At 55.9% G+C, this 20,656-nt stretch overlaps 1 protein-coding gene and 1 long non-coding RNA gene across 2 annotated transcripts; both read left to right on the top strand.

Annotated features, from left to right (window-relative positions):
- The first annotated feature begins 3,174 nt into the window (after nt 1-3,174).
- Nucleotides 3,175-11,118, top strand: SCN1B (sodium voltage-gated channel beta subunit 1). The gene is made up of 6 exons (XM_048828973.2): nt 3,175-4,285; nt 5,452-5,618; nt 6,511-6,751; nt 7,796-7,937; nt 8,966-9,075; nt 9,568-11,118. The coding sequence occupies exons 1-5, from the start codon at nt 4,243-4,245 to the stop codon at nt 9,030-9,032; spliced, it is 660 nt and encodes a 219-aa protein (XP_048684930.1). The 5' UTR covers nt 3,175-4,242; the 3' UTR covers nt 9,033-9,075; nt 9,568-11,118.
- Nucleotides 11,119-12,653: 1,535 nt separating this feature from the next.
- On the top strand, nt 12,654-15,095 carry LOC125626222 (uncharacterized). Its single transcript, XR_012665973.1, has 2 exons — nt 12,654-13,843; nt 14,422-15,095. It is a non-coding gene; the product is annotated as an uncharacterized LOC125626222 (long non-coding RNA).
- The last annotated feature ends 5,561 nt before the right edge of the window (nt 15,096-20,656 follow it).

Below are 20,656 nucleotides of genomic sequence, written 5' to 3'. Positions count from 1 at the left end.
CTTCTGTGACAGGGCCCTTCCCCCATACTCCAGACTTGTCTCCCAGCCCCACTGCTGGGTTGCAGCCCCACGGAGCCCCTGTGAGGGGCCGAGTGAGGTGTGCTGAGCCTGCTTCACACACCCAGCCTCAGCCCACAGCTGCGGCTGTCACTCCCTGAGCCCAGAGGCAGCTGGGCAGAGACGAGCGGTGCCCTTAGAATTCCAGAGCCATCAGGTTTGAAGGGACCACAGGGGTCTGGTCCAACCCGCGCCAAGGTGCAGGATTTGTTGGGCTAAACCATCGCAGACAGATGGCTCCAGCCTCCTTTTGAAAACCTCCAGTGAAGGAGCTTCCACAACCTCCCTACGCGTCTGCTCCATTGTCCTTCTGTTCTTACCGTTAGGAAGTTTCTCCTGAGATTTAATCTAAATTGCTCTGCTGTAGTTTGAACCCGCTGCCTCTTGTCCTGCCCTCCGTGGCAAGAGAGAGCAACTTTTCTCCATCTTTTTAATGGCAGCCTTTCAAATATCTGAAGACCGCTATCATGTCCCCCGTTAATCTCCTCTTTTCCAAACTAAACCTACCCATTCTTTCAGCCTGTGGTCAGATGGCCTGCATTCCCTCCCTCTGCTCATCTTTGTCACTCACCTCTGGATCATTTCCAGTTTCTCTACACCCTTTCTATACATTGGTGACCAAAACCAGACCCAGTACTGCAGATGAGGCCTCGCCCCACTTGAGACCTTGCTTTTAGCGACCCAGCTGTGCACCTAAAAGTCACACAGTGTAGCCGCTGTTTGTCAGCTCTCCTGCCAACATAAAACTTTGTGGGCAAAACTTTTGTCTTTTGTGTGTGTGTGTGGGGGGGGGGGGGGGGTTAACACCTCTGAACGACAAAAGTTTTGTTTTTCACTTGCCAGCGTAGACATAGCCCTCCTTCCATCCCTTATGGGGTGTTCCCTCCAGCCCCTGCTCAGTCAACCCCCTGCCCTGGGCCGGACAAGGGATAGCGCCATCTAGAAGGGAGAGGCCCCATGTCCCATACCCCTAAGGCACTGCTACACTTGGGAGGCGGGAGGGAGCTGAGTGCACAGGGAGCCGGCCCCTCCGGGCAGGCGGACAGGGAGGGAGAAACGGGAGTCGTTGGATCCCTGCACACCTGACGTTAGCTCTACAAATGAAGGCAGGTGCACTGAGGAAGGGAAAGGTGGGGGGAGCCCAGGCAGCACCAGCACCAGCACCAAAGCAGCCTCCACCTACTGATCAGGAACAGCCAGCATGGATTCACCAAGGGAAGGTCATGCCTGACTAATCTAATCGCCTTTTATGATGAGATTACTGGTTCTGTGGATGAAGGGAAAGCAGTGGATGTATTGTTTCTTGACTTTAGCAAAGCTTTTGACATGGTCTCCCACAGTATTCTTGTCAGCAAGTTAAGGAAGTATGGGCTGGAAGAATGCACTATAAGGTGGGTAGAAAGCTGGCTAGATTGTCGGGCTCAACGGGTAGTTATCAATGGCTCCATGTCTAGTTGGCAGCCGGTATCAAGTGGAGTGCCCCAAGGGTCGGTCCTGGGGCCGGTTTTGTTCAATATCTTCATAAATGATCTGGAGGATGGTGTGGATTGCACTCTCAGCAAATTTGCGGATGATACTAAACTGGGAGGAGTGGTAGATACGCTGGAGGGGAGGGATAGGATACAGAAGGACCTAGACAAATTGGAGGATTGGGCCAAAAGAAATCTGATGAGGTTCAATAAGGATAAGTGCAGGGTCCTGCACTTAGGACGGAAGAACCCAATGCACAGCTACAGACTAGGGACCGAATGGCTAGGCAGCAGTTCTGCGGAAAAGGACCTAGGGGTGACAGTGGACGAGAAGCTGGATATGAGTCAGCAGTGTGCCCTTGTTGCCAAGAAGGCCAATGGCATTTTGGGATGTATAAGTAGGGGCATAGCCAGCAGATCGAGGGACGTGATCGTTCCCCTCTATTCGACATTGGTGAGGCCTCATCTGGAGTACTGTGTCCAGTTTTGGGCCCCACACTTCAAGAAGGATGTGGATAAATTGGAGAGAGTCCAGCGAAGGGCAACAAAAATGATTAGGGGTCTGGAACACATGAGTTATGAGGAGAGGCTGAGGGAGCTGGGATTGTTTAGCCTGCAGAACAGAAGAATGAGGGGGGATTTGATAGCTGCTTTCAACTACCTGAAAGGGGGTTCCAAAGAGGATGGCTCTAGACTGTTCTCAATGGTAGCAGATGACAGAACGAGGAGTAATGGTCTCAAGCTGCAGTGGGGGAGGTTTAGATTGGATATTAGGAAAAACTTTTTCACTAAGAGGGTGGTGAAACACTGGAATGCGTTACCTAGGGAGGTGGTAGAATCTCCTTCCTTAGAGGTTTTTAAGGTCAGGCTTGACAAAGCCCTGGCTGGGATGATTTAACTGGGAATTGGTCCTGCTTCGAGCAGGGGGTTGGACTAGATGACCTTCTGGGGTCCCTTCCAACCCTTATATTCTATGATTCTATGATACTCTGGCTCACCCACTCCACAGAGCAAAGTGGCCATCCACAGGGGAGCCCAGGGCTGGGCTAGCAGGGGCTCTGGATTGGCAGTGAGGGACACTGGCAAAGCTGAGGGGTAGAGAGACCAGGGCTGGGCTGGCAGGGGGCTGTGGGTCAGGAGCAGAGCTGGGGGAAGCCCTGGGCTCACTAGCAGGGGGCTGCGGATCAGGAGTAAAGGGCACCGGCCGAGTTGGCAAGAGCCCAGAGCTGAGCTAGCCAGGGGCTGCAGGTTGGGAGTGAGGGGCACTAGCAGAGCTTGGGTGTTGGGGAGCCCAGGGCTGGGTGAGCAGTGAGTTTCGAGTCAGGAGTGAGGGGCACTGCCAGACCTGCGGGGGTGGGGAGCCCAGGGCTGGACTAGCCTAGGCTAGCAGGGGGCTGCAGGTCAGGAATGAGGGGCACAGGCAGAGTTGGGGGGCTGGGCTAGCAGGGGGCTGCGGGTTGGGATTGAGGGGCACCAGCAGAGCTGGGTCTTTGGATCCGTCCTCATGACTCTCTCCTCCGTCCCTGGATGTGGCCGCTGCCCCCAGTGCTGTCGGTCCCGTCCCCACGTGTGTCCCGGGTGGGCGGGGACCGGCCGCTGCGTCCCGCCCCCAGCCCCGCGCTTCCCGGCCTGCCGCCGGCGCATGCTGCAATGCATCAATCCACACCCGCCCTCTGCGCTTGGCGCTTCCATTCCTTCGCAGCTGCTCGCCGCAGCCGGCTCCCGTGCAGTGCACCGGACAGGGGCTGAGCTGCAGGGTCCCCGCGCGCCTTCCGCACCGGGCCCCGGCTGCATCGCCCCCTCCCGGCCTGACTGGGCGCCGGCTTCATCGCCCCCTCCAAAGTGGGCACTGGCTCCATTGCATCATCCCTACTGGACACAGGCTTCATCACTACCTCCCTATTCCAGCCTAGTGGGCAGTGTCGAGGTCGCCCTGGGCATCCCCAAAGTGGGCGTGATTCCGGCAGGGCACCATGCCCTGATCACCGTTGGAGCTGGATCAGGGCTGCTGGCTGGGTGTGGGCACCACCCAGGGATTTGCTGAGTGGCCAGTTTGCAGCTCTGCAGTGACACTGAGACAGCGGCTGGACCGGACCGAGCTGGGACCGCAGTGACCCCACCCCCCACCCCCCAGGACTCCAGGCACCCAGTCCTGACAGCACCAGTCCCAGGCAGATCAAGTGCATCCCTCGTGAGCCTGAGTCATTTCATGGGCTGCCAGGATCCAGGTGGCAGCAGCTGAGCTGTGGACTCTGCTCTGTGGACCAGGGGAGCTGCGTCTGGACGGGGTCGCTGTGGAGGGCAAGGGACCCAGGCCTGCTGACAGCTCCCTGTGCTCCCCTGTTTATGGCTCCTCCGGCCAGCCCTGTTGTCTGCCCCGGGCTGTGGGGGTGCCCCTTTCCCAGCAGTGCTGGGCCCTGGGCCCATCTGGGGTGTCGCATGGCAGCGGGGGCAGCCAGGCTGTGCTAGCCTCTGCCTTGGGGAACAGGCCGGCCAGGACCAGCTGGGAGCATCCAGCCAGGACATTCCAAGGCACAGGCCGGGCAGTGCAGGGCGCCGAGCCCTTAGCTATAAATACCCTCCTGGAAGATTCCTGTCAAGGATCATCTGTCCGCTGAGCACGGAGCCGGCGGGCAGGGGCAGAGGGGGCCCACAGCACCAGCCCCACTGAGGAGCTGCCCCAGCTGGCCTGGGCCCCTGATCCCAGGGACCCACCATGGCCCTGCTGGGCCCATCACTCCTGCTCTGCCTCAGCCTTGGTGAGTGCACACCTGGGGCAAAAGATTGGGGGCTGAGGGCTGCCCAGAGAGGGGGCTCCTGGGCCATGGGGGAGGGGCTGCAGGGCCTATCCCAGTGGGGACTCCCTGAGCCCTCTCCACACCGTCCTCCCCCCCCCCATCCCGTTCTGGGGCAGATTCCCTCCCCTCAGGGAAAGCCTGGAGCAGGACGTAGCCACTGACCAGGGCAGGGTGGGACTAGCCCTGAGGCATGGAGAGATGGGGATGGGAGACAGATAGACAGAGACAGACAGGGGGACATCGAGTGCCCAGAGCCATGATTCAGAGAAACGGGGCCACCTGCCCTCGCAGGGGCTGATCCCTCACAGGCTCTGGGGTGACACCGAGCGACCAGGGCAGGAACCACCTAGGAAAGTTTAGGTATCAGAATCCAACTGCAGTGACAAAATGAATAGCTCAGCCCTGGGCCCCCCAGCTCTGCCGGCACCCCTCAGTCCCAGCCCGCAACCCCCTGCTAGCCCAGCCCTGAGCTCTGTCCTCAGCTCTGTTGGGGCCTCTCACTCCCAACCCGCAACCCCCTGCTAGCCCAGCCCTGGGCTCCGCCCCCCCCACCCTGTTCTGCCAGCACCCCTCACTCCAGACCTGCAGCCCCCTGTCAGCCCAGCCCTGAACTCCACCCCCACCCAGCTCTCCGGTGCCCCTCACTCCCGACCCGCAGTCCCCTGTCAGCCCAGCCCTGGGCTCCCCCCACCCAGTACTGCCCCAAGGTAATCTGGTGCATGCTGGGGCAGCACAGACACAGACAGACACCCACAGAGCAGGTGTGATCCTATCCAGCCAACAGTGGCATTCCCAGGCCCTTGCCTTGATCCCTACCTCTCCAGTGAGCGACCTGCAGCTCCCCCAGGGTGCAGGGCTCATGCAGGCCCTCGAGAGCTGATTGGAGGGAAGGGAGGGGAAGGGGGAGCATATGGGGGAGCCTGGGGGCTGGGGGTGGTTCTGGGAGTACTGAAGTGCAGATCTGGGGGTGCTGGTGGAAGGGGTGTAAATCAGAGGATGATGGGGTGCAAATGTGGGGTGCTGAGATGGTTCTGGGGGTGCAGATTGGGGACTGGGGCTGGAGCTCAGGGGTGGTGTTGGGGGTCTGGGGGGGCTCTGTGTGACCCTTTCACACCCTCCCTCCTCAGTGGCGTTGTGCTGGGCCGGCTGCGTGGAGGTGGAGTCCCACACCGAGGCCGTTTTCGGGATGACCTTCAAGATCCTCTGCATTTCCTGCAAGAAGCGGAGCGAGACTGCAGCCGAGGCCTACACGGAGTGGTACTTCAAGGAGAAGGGCACTGAGACCTTCACCAGGGTGCGTGAGGGCTGGCTGGGGGTTTGGACCGCACTGGAGGGAGCACAGGGTACGGGAGAGGGAATCAGGTTTCTGTCTAGGGCTTTCTGTTCTCCTCCCTGGGGCTTCCCCTGCACGCAGCCTCCTCCTTCACCCCATGTTTTGTTAGACGGCAGCTGGGCCCCACCCCAGAGGTGGCTGCATCTCAGCACTGGCCTGTTCCAGACAGGCCCTGGTGACTAACCAGCTGCCCTGAGCTGGGTGAAGGCAGACAAGGTTCGTTCTCTGCTGGGTGCTCACTACTCTCCGCCCCCCCCCCCCCCCGCAACCCCTAGACTTCACTCCCCATCCAGGGCTGGGGATAGAACCCAGGATACCAGGTTCCCAGCCCCCGGGCTCTAACCAGTATACCCCATTCTCTTCCCAGGAGATTAGAACCTCCTATGAAAAACAGATACCACATCCGTACTGCCTTATGTCTCCCTTCACTGAATATGGGGGGGGTCACTCTCTGTGATGCTGTGGGCCCGGGCGGGGTCACTCTCTGTGGGGCCGTGGGGGGGAGTGTCACTCACCAGGGGGCTGTCCCCACTAGTTGCCCATGGACATGAGGGTCTCAGCCTGGCTTCCACTCTCCTAGCTCCCCCGGCGGGGTAACCCCAGCCTCACCCACAGTGCTGAGGCTGCTGTCCCGTCCCCAGCACACCACCACTGCTCCCTGTGGGGCTATGGTCAGGGGCAGGTGTCCCCTGCGGGGCTGTGGTCTGTGGCAGGCATCCCCTGTGGGGGTCTGGTCCATGACAGGCATCCCTCATGGGAGTCTGGTCCAGGACAGACATCTTCCATGGGGCTGTGATCTGGGACAGGCGTCCCCCGCACTGCATGGCCGTCCCTCTGACTCCCTTCCCCCCAGATCCTGCGCTACGACCCTGATGCGTTGCTGGAGGTGGTGGATGAGCGGTTCCAGGATCTGGTGGTGTGGAACGGCAGCAAGAACACGCGAGACCTGCAGGATCTGTCCATCTTCCTGACCAACGTGACCTATGCGCAGGCAGGCGAGTACCTGTGCCGTGTCGACCGCAACCTCACCTTCAACAGCTACGTTTACAACATCGTCATCAACAAGACCATCCACGTCGCAGTGGTGGACAAGGGTGAGTGGGCGGGTTCGCGGGCAGGGGGTGGGGCCATGGGCAGGAGCGGAACTATGTACACAGGGTGGTGCCACTAGGGTGGCCAGAGAGTGGGGGGTAAGAGGTTCCTGTATAAGACAAAGCACTGAATATTGGGACTGTCCCTATAAAATCAGGACCTCTGGTCGCCCTAGTGCCACGTACATGGGGCAGAGCCACAGGTACAGGGAAGTCACAGTAATGGAGTCAGGTCCACACATAGGGGTGGGGCTACCTACAGAGGTCAAAGCCAGAGACATCAGGGCAGGGCCACACGTGTGGGCTGTGGCCACATGGAGGGAGGGGTCTTATTCACTGGGGTGGGGCTACACACATGGGGCATGGTCCCACATCCTGAAAGTAAGGCAGCCCAGGTGTGAGGGTAGCACCATGCACTCAGGAGTGGAGGCACATACTATGGGGGAGTTGAATCACATGGGGAGAGGGCCATACCCACGGGGAGTGAGGGCACAAGGGGATAGAGCCATACACATGGGGGTGGAGGTACACATCAGGGGCGGAGCCACACAGAGGAGTGGGGCTGTACACCCATCCCCACTTCAGTCCAACCTGGTCTGGTGCAGGGGGCTGCAGGACAATCAGGCTGGGCTCCCGAGAGGGGCAGGAAGAGCTGGGGTTGGTTACCTCCTATGCATGCTGGGAGGCTCCGTGTGCACCCCATAAATTCAGCGGGGGAGGGGGACAGGGCGGGGAAGAGCTAAGGCACTAAAGGCCCCCGTGGCACAAGGCCCATTGGGGCTGAACTGGGCAGGTGGCCATGGCAGTGTTGGGAGAAGCCAGTTTCTGACGGCCAGAGGTGGGACGGTCTGGGGCAGCCCCCAGGAGCTGGGGGAACCTGTCCCATTGCCGACAGAGCTCGGGTTCCTGGAGGGGGTGCTGAGACAGGGCTGCCTGCCAGGCCTGCATGGTGATGGGTACTGAGCTGGCTTTTCCAGCAAGGAGCAGTGCTGGGGCAGAGGAGAAGGCTGTGGACAGTGGGGGGTCTCATCCTCTCCTCCCCCACAGCGAATCGGGACATGGCGTCCATTGTGTCGGAGATCATGATGTATGTGCTCATTGTGGTGCTCACCATCTGGCTGGTGGCTGAGATGATTTATTGCTACAAGAAGATCGCGGCGGCCACTGAGGCGGCTGCACAGGAGAATGCGTGAGTGCAGAGAGCTGGGAGGGCTCAGAGGGGCAGGTGGAGGCTGGAAGGGGGTCAGGACCCAGGTGAAAGGTGCCTTGGGGAAGGCCAGGTGTGGTAGGGTGACCAGGTGTCCAGTTTTCAACCAGAACACCTGTTTGAAAAGGGACCCTGGTGGCTCCGGTCAGCACTGCTGACCGGGCCGTTAAAAGTCCAGTGCTGCAGGAGTAATGAAGGCTAGTCCCTACCTGTCCTGGCTCCACTCTGCATTCCGGAAGTGGCCAGCAGTTCCAGCTCTTAGGCGGGGGGGGGGGGGGCAGAGGACTCAGCGCGCTGCCCCAGACCCGAGCACTGGCTCTGCACTCCCATTGGCCAGGAACTGTGGCCAATGGGAGCTGTGGGGCGGTGCCTGCAGGTGAGAGCAGCGCGCAGAGCCTCCTGCCCCACCCTCTCCCACCTGGAAACTGGACCTGCTGGCCACTTCTGGGGTGTGGAGCCAGGACAGGCAGGAAGCCTGTCTTAGACTCCCCGCTGTGCCGCTGACTGGGAGCCGCAGGAGGTAAGCCCGCACCCCAACCCACTCCTGCATCCCAAAACCCTCATCCCTGACCCCACCCCAGAGTCTGCACCCCCAGATGGAGCCCTCACCTGCTCCTGCACCTAATCCCCCTGCCCCAGCCCAGAGCCACCTCCAATACCCTGAACCCCTCTGCCCCACCTCCCATCCTGGAGCCCCCCCTACACCCCAAACTCCTCAATCCTGGCCCCACCCCAGAGCCCACACCCCCAAATGGAGCCCTCACTTACCCTGCACCCCACCCCCTGGTGCAACCCGCAGCCCCCTCCTGCACCCCAACCCCCTGCCCCAGCCCAGTGAACGTGAGTGAGGGTGCGGGAGAGCGAGCCACCGAGGGAGGGGGAATGTAGTGAGTGGGGCGCAGGACCTCGGGAAGGGTGGTCTAGGGTGTTCGGTTTTGTTCAGTTAGAAAGTTGGCAACCCTGGGGTCGGCAGTGGATGGCAGGCTGTCCTCACCCCCGTCTCTCCACAGCTCCGAGTACCTGGCCATCACATCGGAGAGCAAGGAGAACTGTGCCGGGGTGCAGGTGGCAGAATAGCTCTTGGGGGCTGTCCGTGAGCCTGGGGGACCTCGTGAGCCGGGTAAGCCCAGACGGGCGGGAGCCCTGGGGGGTCGGCCTGGCCCACAGGATTTGGCGCTACCCTGCATCCTCCTATCAGATTCTGCCTTGCTGCACCCCCAGCACCGACTGCCTCTGCCAGCCCCATGGCCCCTCCCCTCCTTGGTAGGGGCACAAGAGTTCCCTGTACCCACCATAGCGCTGTGCCTTGTGCCCCTGCCCTGCGGGCCAGAGCCAGGAGAGAACCCAGCCTCCCCTGCTCTAACCACTAGACCCCACTCCTCTCCCAGAGCCAGGAGAGAACCCAGGAGTCCTGGCTCCCAGTCTAACCACTAGGCCTCACTCCTTTCCCTATCTCAACTACAATTTATTGTAAAACAGCGTCACGTCCCACTCCCATGGTGGACCCCAGAGAGGATAACAGCCCACTACTGCTAACAGCAGCGAGGTTCTCCTTTGGCTGCAGGGGCTGTGGTCAGGGTGGCCTGGTTTTGAGTGACATTGTTTGTTGCAGGCCTGAGGCGACGGTGAGGAACGAATGAAGGACGAGGGGAGCGATTCGAGATGGGGTGCCCCCCAGAGAGTGCCCCACAACTGGCTCCCCCACACACCCTGCACGCCTGGTGCCGCCCCAAACAAAGCATGTTGTTATGAATCCTAGTGCTCGCTCTCCCAGACCCACGGGGGGCGGACAGTGGGCACCTCGCTCTTTTAGATACATCCCTTCGCCTCACAGTGAGCGAGGCTGCCCCCGCCACAATGCATGATGGGGGAAGCAACATGGCCGCTGCTCACGCAATGCAAAGCTTGGCCTCGGCCTGCTCCAGCCCCTCTGCCCCCACCTCTGGGCACTGCACTCGCGCTTTCTGGTTTGCACATTTCTCGCGCTTCAGGTTGTTTTGGTGACTTCACTGCCAGCATGTTCTGGGTCTGAGGAGCAGGGGCCTGATGTGGGACATCCTGGACGGGGAGGGAAGGGCATCAGAGCCCCAAACAGCTTCCAGCCTGGTCCCAGGTTACCAGCGCAAAGCATCAGCCTCTCAGGGACTTGGGTGAGGCCTCCAAGCTGGCCGCCCAGTGGGTTCGTAGGCCTCAGCCAGACTCGAAGCAGTGTCCAGGATGCCTGCGTCCTGCGATCCCATGGTCCCAGCCACATGAGAGGATGGGGGATGCCTCCAACATGGCTGTCCAATGGGTTCCAATTTGGCCACACCCAAGGCACCATGGGGATGGGAGAAATGTCCAAGATGGCTGCCAAAGGGTCCTGAGGCCCCACCCAGAGGCTGAGACAGGCATACAAGATGGCTGCCTTCAGGACCCCAGGCACGTTCCCTGAAGGAGCCAGTGTTTCCATTCGCAAATGGGATGTTCCCCATTGCCCCAGGGGGCTGCTTTGCGGACTCCCAGAGCAGACTCCCTTGGGTCCCCCACCCTCCATCCCCTCCCAACGGTCAAGGCATGGCAGGCAGGGCAGGGCTAGGTTAGGACTCCTCCAGGTCCATGGCACTCAGATAGCTCCTCCTGTTGGGGGGGGGGGGAGGCGGGGCTGAGATCTGGGGGAGCAGCCCCCACAGAGGGTATCTGAGGGGTTTGCTAGTAAGTGCCCTCCTCAGCCTTCCAAGGGGTGCTGCAGACTCTTCCCCCTCCCCTCCATGCACTGACACCTGAGATACCAGCTGCCCCCTTTGCCATCCAGCCCCCCATGCAATATCCCCCCAGTGCCATATCCTTCCATGCCATCCAGCCCCCCAGTGCCCATAGCCCCCATGCCATCCAGCCATATCTCCCATGCCAGCCAGCCCCTTCAATGCCATCTTTCCAAAGCCATATTCCCTGTGCCAGCCAGCACCCCCATGCCATCCCGCTCCCCAATGCCATGTCCCTCTCAGTCCCCCTGGCCCAGGGGACCCATCACCCCAACCCAGCCACTCTGGGCTCTTCAGGGAATACAGCTGAGTGGCTTCTGGCCCTTCCTCCTCCGACCCTTGGACAGGTCCTGGGGACCCGCCCGTCACGGTGCCGTAGGGGCTGTTCATGGAATAAAGAGACTGGATTTCATCCTGCACTCACAGTGTGATTCCTGGGGTGGAGGGGACATGGGGCGGGGGATAGAGGTGGGGTATGGGTGTAATGGGTTGTCAACCCTCACGGTGCAGCCTGGGAGCTGTGGGAGCTGCTGTGCCCCCTAACCCACCAGCTGGGCAGGCTGCTCTCACACTGCTTTGTAGAGATTCAGCCAGCCTCTCCAGGCCCTGTTATCACCCAGCATGACAACAGGTGGTGCCACATACCCAACTGAGCTACCTGAGTGCTTTACCTAAGCCACTCAAGGACAGAGAGAAGACAACATTCAATTTCCCATCTCCCCAGCCTTTCACGCTTGCTGGAGTATAAACCCAGTATTATACCATCTTGCACTGTACAATGCAAGCTCATTAATATAGTTTGCTTTCCCCTTGATATGGGAAAGATATGCAAAAGCCTTTGTTTACAGAGATGAGATTTTCCCACCCACTTCATTTAAAACAAGCTGGTAAAGATAAGAACATAAAACATGTTTATTAACTACAGAAAGATAGATTTTAAGTGACAGCAAACAGATCAAAGCAGATTACCTAGTAAATAAACAAAACCACAAACAGCCTAAAATACTAGAGGGACAAGATTTGAAGTGGTAATTTCTCCATCTTACTGATGATACAAGCAGTTCATTGAGTTTTCATATACTGGTTAAAAATCTCTTTAGCCTGGGACCAGCATTTTCCCCCAATTCAGTCTTTGTTCCCAGGCGTTGCCAGGAGTGTCCTTGTGTGAGGACACCAGATGACGTCACTCCCTGCCTTGTATAGCTTTAACATATAGCGGGAACCCTGTGTTCCAAACTCAGTTCCCAGTCCAGTTTGTGGACAAATACAGGTACCAAAATGGAGTTCAATGTCATGTGGCCTGGTCACGTGCCCTTACATGCCTTGTTGAGTCATAGCAACCATTACTCATAGGCTGGCTGAAATGTTCACACAGGAAGGCTAAACTCTTCCATGGTCCATTGTCTTTGTTGATGAGCCATTAGCACTGTCTAGCTTCTTCATTGTTGTACCTGAAAGGCTAGCTGTGGGGGTTACCCACAGTAAGCACGAAATACAGGTACATAGTCAATATTCATAACTTCAGATACAAAAATGATACATGCCCACAAATAGGATAATCATATTTGGCAAATCGTAACTTTTCCAAAGACACCTCACATGACCCATTTAGTACAAAATGCATCATAATTATGCAATAATCACACCATAATCATCACTATGATGAGTATGGGGTGCAGTGTCACGGGGGGGTCAGGGACCAGATAGGGGGCTATGTGGGTGATAGAGGTGGGGGGTGATGGGAAATATGGGGTTAGGTAGAGGGGGATCTTGGGAAGTGGGAGGCATGGGGAGTGCAGGCTGGAATGGGGAGAGGGATCCTGGCAGCAGGGGAGGAGGTGGTGTGAGTAGTGCAGGCTGCGGGGGAGGGGGCCGGGAGATAGGAAGGGAGACTTGCAGTAGAGGAGGGGACAGCATGGGGAGTTCAGGCTGACAGGGGGAGAAGGGGGTGGCATGGGGGAAATGAAGGAAGGGGGCTGGAAGGGAGCCTGTCAGCATGGGAGGGGGTGGCGTGGGGAGTGCAGGCCATGAGGGCAGAGAGGTTGCAGCTGATGTGGGGCATGGTCTGTCACAGACCCACAGATTGTGCCCACTCTTGGCCCCATACAGTCCCTGGGGGGGGAACCTCCTTCACTGTGACATCCCTTCTTGGGGGTCCACTCTCAGGGGTTAAGCCCCTCCACCTTCTGGAACCGCAGTTCTCTGAGCCTAAGCCCTGGTCTACACTAGAAGTTTAGGTCGAATTTAGCAGCGTTAAATCCATGTAAACCTGCACTCGTCCATACGATGAAGCCCTTTTTTTCAACTTAAAGGGCTCTTAAAATCGATTTCCTTAATCCACCTCTGACAAGTGGATTAGTGCTTAAATCGGCCTTGCCGGGTCGAATTTGGGGTACTGTGGGTGCAATTAGACAGTATTGGCCTCTGGGAGCTATCCCAGAGTGCTCTATTGTGACCGCTCTGGGACAGCACTCTCAACTCAGATGCACTGGCTAGATAGACAGGAAAAGGCCCACGAACTTTTGAATTTCAATTTCCTGTTTGCATGGTCACCTGCAGCTTGCCACGCTGGCCAGAGCTCATCAGCAGAGGTGACCATGATGGAGTCCCAGAATTGCAAAAGAGCTCCAGCATGGACCAAATGGGAGGTACGGGATCTGATCACTGTATGGGGAGAGGAATCCGTGCTATCAGAACTCTGTTCCAGTTTTCGAAATGCCAAAACATTTGTCAAAATCTCCCAGGGCATGAAGGACAGAGGCCATAACAGGGACCCGAAGCAGTGCCGCATGAAACTTAAGGAGCTGAGGCAAGCCTACCAGAAAACCAAAGAGGCAAACGGCCGCTCCAGGTCAGAGCCCCAAACATGCCGCTTCTATGATGAGCTGCATGCCATTTTAGGGGGTTCAGCCACCACTACCCCAGCCGTGTTGTTTGACTCCTTCAATGGAGATGGAGGCAACACAGAGGCAGGTTTTGGGGACGAGGAAGATGATGAAATTGTAGATAGCTCACAGCAAGCAAGCGGAGAAACCGGTTTTCCTGACAGCCAGGAACTGTTTCTCACCCTGGACCTGGAGGCAGTCCGCCCAGGACCCACCCAAGGCTGCCTCCCAGACCCGTCAGGCAGAGAAGGGACCTCTGGTGAGTGTACCTTTTAAAATACTATACATGGTTTAAAAGCAAGCTTGTTTAATGATTAATTTGCCCTGTCATTTGCGGCTCTCCTGGATGTACTCCCAAAGCCTTTGCAAAAGGTTTCTGGGGAGGGCAGCCTTATTCCACCCACCATGGTAGGACACTTTACCACACCAGGCCAGTAGGATGTACTCGAGAATCATTGTAGAACAAAGCATTGCAGTGTATGTTTGCTGGCATTCAAACAACATCCATTCTTTATCTCTCTGTGTTGTCCTCAGGAGAGTGATATCATTCATGGTCACCTGGTTGAAATAGGGTACTTTTCTTAAGAGGACATGCAGAGGTGCCCGTTCCTGCTGGGCTGTTTGCATGTGGCTGAACAGAAATGTTCCCCGCTGTTAGCTGGGGGTGGGGGTGAGGGGCTAGCCACATGGTGGGGGGAGGCAAAATGCGACCTTGGAATGAAAGCACATGTGCTGTGTATGTAATGTTAACAGCAAGGTTTACCGTGAAAGAGTGTAGCCATTGTTCTAGAAAATGTGTCTTTCTAAATACCACTGCCTCTTTTTTTTATCCACCAGCTGCATGTGTTTCAATGATCACAGGATCTTCTCCTTCCCAGAGGCTAGTGAAGATTAGAAGGTGAAAAAAACGCACTCATGATGAAATGTTCTCTGAGCTCATGGTGTCCTCCCACACTGACATAGCACAGACGACTGCGTGGAGGCAGACAATGTCAGAGTGCAGGAAAGCACAATATGACCGGGAGGAGAGGTGGCAGGCTGAAGAGAGTAAATGGCAAGCTGAAGAGAGGGCTGAAGCTCAAATGTGGTGCCAGTGTGATGAGAGGAGGCAGAATTCAATGCTGAGGCTGCTGGAGGATCAAACCAATATGCTCCAGCGTATGGCTGAGCTGCAGGAAAGGCAGCAGGAGCACAGACCGCCACTACAGTCCCTGTGTAACCAACCACCCTCCTCCCCAAGTTCCATAGCCTCCTCGCCCAGCCGCCCAAGAATGCGGTGAGGGAGCCTCCGGCCACTCCACCCCAGAGGATTGCCCAAGCAACAGAAGGCTGGCATTCAATAAGTTTTAAACTTTTAAACTTTTAAAGTGCTGTGTGGCCTTGTCCTTCCCTCCTCCACCACCCTTCCTGGTGCTTCTTTCCTCCACCACCCTTCCTGGGCTACCTTGGTAGTTATCCCTCTATTTCTGTGATGAATGAATAAAGAATGCATGAATATGAAGCAACAATGACTTTATTGCCTCTGCAAGTGGTGATCGAAGGGACGAGGGGAGGGTGGTTAGCTTACAGGGAAGTAGAGTGAACCAAGGGGCGGTGGGTTTCATCATGGAGAAACAAACAGAACTTTCACACCATAGCCTGTCCAGTCATGAAACTGGTTTTCAAAGCTTCTCTGATGCGCACCGCGCCCTCCTGTGCTCTTCTAACCACCCTGGTGTCTAGCTATGCAAAACCAGCAGCCAGGCAATTTGCCTCAACCTCCCACCGCGCCATAAACGTCTCCCCCTTACTATTACAGATATTATGGAGCGCACAGCAAGCAGTAATAACAGTGGGAATATTGGTTTCGCTGAGGTCTAACCGAGTCAGTAAACTGCACCAGCGCGCTTTTAAACGTCCCAATGCACATTCTACCACCATTCTGCACTTGCTCAGCCTCTAGTTGAACAGCTCCTGACCACTGTCCAGGCTGCCTGTGTATGGCTTCATGAGCCATGGCATTAAGGGGTAGGCTGGGTCCCGAAGGATACATATAGGCATTTCAACATCTCCAACAGTTATTTTCTGGTCTGGGAATAAAGTCCCTTCCTGCAGCTTTTGAAACAGACCAGAGTTCCTGAAGATGCGAGAGTTATGTACCTTTCCCGGCCATCCCACGTTGATGTTGGTGAAACGTCCCTTGTGATCCACCAGTGCTTGCAGCACTATTGAAAAGTACCCCTTGCGGTTTATGTACTTGCCAGCTTGGTGCTCCGGTGCCAAGATAGGGATATGGGTTCCATCTATGGCCCCACCACAGTTAGGGAATCCCATTGCAGCAAAGCCATCCACTATGACCTGCACATTTCCCAGGGTCACTACCCTTGATATCAGCAGATCTTTGATTGCTTTGGCTACTTGCATCACAGCAGCCCCCACAGTAGATTTGCCCAGTCCAAATTGATTCCCAACGAACTGGTAGCTTTCTGGCATTGCAAGCTTCCACAGGGCTATTGCCACTCGCTTCTCAACTGTGGGGGCTGCTCTCATCTTGGTATTCTTGCGCCTCAGGGCAGGGGAAAGCAAGTCACAAAGTTCCATGAAAGTGCCCTTATGCATGCGAAAGTTTTGCAACCACTGGGAATCGTCCCAGACCTGCAACACTATGCGGTCCCATCAGTCTGTGCTTGTTTCCCGAGCCCAGAATCGGCGTTCCACAGCATGAACCTGCCCCATTAGCACCATGATGCCCACATTGGCAGGGCCCCTGCTTTGAGAGAAGTCTGTGTCCATGTCCTCATCACTCACGTTACCGCGCTGACGTCGCCTACTCGCCCGGTATTGTTCTGCCAGGTTCCGGTGCTGCATATACTGCTGGATAATGCGTGTGGTGTTTAATGTGCTCCTAATTGCCAACGTGATCTGAGCGGGCTCCATGATTGCCGTGGTATGGAGTCTGCACAGAAAAAAGGCCCGGAACAATTGTCTGCCATTGCCCTGACGGAGGGAGGGGTGATTGACGACATGGCTTACAGGATTGGCTTACAGGGAATTAAAATCAACAATGGGGGTGGCTTCGCGAGAAACTGAATGGCCCCCTCAAGGATAGAACTCAAAACCTCAAGGATAGAACTCAAAACTGGGTTTGGCAGGCCATTGATTTCACAGAGGGAAGGAGGAGAAAACGAATACAAAACAAATCTGGTCTATTTCTTGTTTTGAGCCACGTCATCTATCTTTACACATCTTGCTGGCAGAAGACAGTGCAGTATGACGACTAGCCATCATCTTCTGCTAGCTGGAGGTTAAAAGACAGTGCACTGCCGGTAGGACTCAATCGCCATGAGACGAAACTTAAAAGGGAAATGACCTGGCTGAGTCACTCCCATGTTTGCCCAGGCACCCGATTAAAAGAGCACCCAGGACTATGTCAATGACGGTTACCAGTCATACTGCACTGTCTGCTGCCAAAAGGCAATTAACTGCTTCTGTGTAGCAATGCAGTACCACGTCTGCCAGCACCCAGGAGACATACGGTGTCAGTTAGCTGAGCGGGCTCCATGCTTGCCGTGATATGGCGTCTGTGCAGGTAACTCAAGAAAAAAAGCGCAAAACGATTGTCTGCCCTTACTTTCACGGAGGGAGGGAGGGAGGGAACGGGGGCCTGATGATATGTACCCAGAACCACTCACGACAATGTTTTAGCCCCATCAGGCACTGGGATTTCTACCCAGAATTCAGATGGGCGGCGGAGACTGCGGGAACTGTGGGATAGCTACCCACAGTGCAACGCTCCGGAAGTCGACGGTTGCCTCGGTACTGTGGACACACTCCGCCGACTACATGCACTGAGAGCACTTGTGTGGGGACACACACAATCAACTGTATTAATCCACTTTCTACAAAACCGACTTCTATAAATTCTACCAAATTTCATAGTGTAGACATATGCCTGTCTCTCTCCATGGGCCCCCACAGGGAGTCCAATGCTCTGGACCCCCAGGGGCCTCCACTCCCAGAGGGAATAATGCAACCCTGTTCTCTAGACTGGAGTGACTCTCAGCCAACATAAAACAGGAGGGTTTACTGAGCATCTGAACACAGCACAGGAAACTCTCAGGACCCTCAGGCCTGGCCTCCCTCAGCACCATACATCGAAGTCTCCCCTGCATCCAGGTGGGCTCTATCTGCTCTCTCTGTCCAGTCCAGAGACCCTGCACTTTCCAGCTGGGCATCCAATATCACTGGCTCCAACAGCTCCTCCCTTGTCCTTTGTCTTCCATCCCAGATAAACAGGTCGCTCGGACCCTTTCTCTTCAGTCCTTTGTTCCCCTCTGGCTGGAACTGGTTGGTCAGGTCACCGGGGTCCTCACTCCTCAGCCCTTTATCCTCCCACTGGCCAGAACCAGCTAACAGGCAAGCTGGGGTGGTCCTCTTTGTCACCAGGTCACCAGTTGTTAGGGTTCCCCATCTCCAGGCCACTGTCCGGGGGCCCCACCTGCTAGGCGAGATCACCCCTGGTCCTTTGCAACAAAAAAACCCTCTCCCACCACCTTGTCAAACATGCAGCACACAGGGAAACTGAGGTGCGCACACACTATTCATGGTAAACACTACAAAAATCCCAAACTTCGTCACATGGTCTCTCGGGACCTTGACCAAGGCGTCAAAACTGGTGTTTTGAAGTTGAGCGCTGGGATGTCAAGGACTGAGGGGCTGATGTGGACCAGAAGGTGTGGGGAGTGCAGTCTGTCTACCCCAGGAACCATCTGCCCCAGGCCACCATGCCGGTTTAGGGGGCCGCAAAGTTGGAGGAATGGGAGATGTGGCCTTTCCCCCTGAAGGGCACTGAATCTGGTTCATACTTAGGTGGCTGTGAGGAAGCTGGCTCTGGCTTGGTTACACACGTGGATGCAGTGAAGGGTCCCCGGGCTCCATCGGGGACTCGAGATTCCTGGCACTGGGCTCCACTCACCAAGCGCTACTCACTGAATTAGGCTCAGCGGCTGCTGCTGTATGTCACCGGCAACTGCATCTGGCATGTGGGGCGCGGTGACCCCACGGAGACAGGCTGTGAGCCAGGGAGCCACCCTGAAAGGGATGGACAACAGAACGCAGGAGTCCTGGCTCCAAACCCCACCCCACTTCTAAACCACGCTCCCCTCCCAGAGCCAGGATAGACCCCAGGAGTCCTGGTTCCCAGACACTCGACCCCTGGCTCTAACCCACCAGAACCCACTCTCCTCCATCAGCCAGGATAGAACCCAGGTTTCTTCTTTGAGATGTGTCCCTATGGGTGTCCCTGTGTCCCTGATCAGAGATCTTTGGTGGCACTGTCCATTCAGCCCGCACATGCGCTCTCCCTCCCACGTGCTCTGCCTTGAGGCTAACTTGTGCTGAGCGGGCAAACCACCCTCTGGCCTAAGAAGGGGTGGAGAGCAGTCCACTTTCTCTTACCTCAGAGTTTTAGAGTTCGGTTTTTAGAGCTACTGTGACGTTATTGACATAAATTGTGACCGTATAGATCATTGTTGCAACCAGGACCTGTAATGGCACCAAATCTTGTATAAAGGGGGTCATATAAGGTGTCTAAGACAAGGTTGTGGTTTGCTGGTTATGATTATGCTATCTGTATGTGTGTATCATTTTTGTAGTTGAAGTTATGAATATTAGCTAAGTACTAGTATCTCAATGTGTTTGATTCTAAGTAGCCTCAGTGAAGAATTTGGTCAGCTTCTTGAGAATGGGCACTTACTGAGAATAGTCCTATCAAGAAACACTTAACTCACAATGAACTTTGGGAGATGCCAATCCACATCTCAGCTTTCCTGGGAATATTCAAACTAACATGTAAACAATGGCGTTGGCCTGTTATGCTTTTGCTGCTGTGCCAAGCTTCCAGCCTGTTTACAGCTATAAACTGAAAAGCAACATGCTTGTGGGACTGTTTTGTCACCATCCCTAGCATGTATAAAAGTTTTCCCCACAAATCAGGTATGTCACACATCTTTAAAGGGTTTACCATTAGTATTAACTCCTTAGTCTTGACCCCTTGATGAAGTAGCAAAAGACTCAGGATCAACAGCCAACTTATGACAGACAGATTCTGTTCACACAGCCTGGCTTCCCAGTGTTCAGTACATTTCCCAATCCCTTTGTGTACCTTTGTGTACCATGGTAGGTGCTCAGATACATATTCTTCTGCCTCTCTGGAGAAGGCTCTTAATTCTGGCATGTGTTTGAGGCTTTGGCAAGGAAAGAGTGCACTGCAACCATGCCTGCCCTCGGCCCCTCCCTCTGTGTTATCTTTTACAAGGGTAGCAGGAATAACATTCTTTTCTGTACAAGACCTAGTGCAACCATAGGACCCTGGTTGCAAAAATGATCATGTTACAGTTCATGTCAATAATGTCACACCCAGTACCAAGGAGTGGGAACTCTGGAGTCTCAGCCACTATGAGATCTCTGAAAAAACAAAACTCCTGCAGCACCAGAGTGATCAGTACCATCAGGGCTTGTTGGTGCTGACTCGCTGGCCCTGAGGAAATCATCAGAGATCTTGCCCTAGATGGTCAGTCCAAGGAGGATTGCTTGGACATAGTTGGTACTGAGGGTTTCCATACCGGTACCACCTGGGCAGAGACAGTACGGTCTGTGCTCTTGCCTTTGAGAGGTGATGGTGCCACTTCAGAGCCTGCACCCTTCGGGTCCTTAGGCTTATAGGTGGTCTGCACTGGAGGACCCAGGTGTCCAATGGGAATGGTGCTTCGGAGCCATCGGTGACATCAGTGCCATAGTGACTGATTCAGCCAGGGATCTCCTCTGGCTGGTCCAGGGCTCAGTTTGATGTCTGCAAAAAGAGGGCTGCAAGTCTTGTGAGGTAAGTCCAGATTTCCTCCTTTGCTCGCCCTCCTTAGAAGTAGAAGGGTCCAGGGATGCTCTGTGCCACAGAGGGGATTCGGGACGAGGATTGGACACTGGCTTAAGAGCACCCTCCATAAGCACCCTCATCTTTAACTTCTGTTGTTTTTTGGTTTTTTTCAGAAGCCAGCCTTCAGCTGCTGGCAGAAAGTACACCTCTGCAGAAGGGAGC

The sequence above is a fragment of the Caretta caretta genome, chromosome 24 (assembly GCF_965140235.1).
Source record: "Caretta caretta isolate rCarCar2 chromosome 24, rCarCar1.hap1, whole genome shotgun sequence".
Taxonomy (NCBI): Eukaryota; Metazoa; Chordata; order Testudines; family Cheloniidae; genus Caretta; species Caretta caretta.
Note: the sequence above shows the minus strand (reverse complement) of the source record. Positions and strands in the feature narration are given on the sequence as shown.

Bases quoted from the DNA above. Each gene is read 5' to 3' on its own strand.
- SCN1B (XM_048828973.2), top strand. From the start codon at position 4,243: ATGGCCCTGCTGGGCCCATCACTCCTGCTCTGCCTCAGCCTTG. The intron at 4,286-5,451 runs GTGAGTGCACAC...CTCCCTCCTCAG, and splicing joins CCTGCTCTGCCTCAGCCTTG to TGGCGTTGTGCTGGGCCGGC. The intron at 7,938-8,965 runs GTGAGTGCAGAG...GTCTCTCCACAG, and splicing joins GCGGCTGCACAGGAGAATGC to CTCCGAGTACCTGGCCATCA.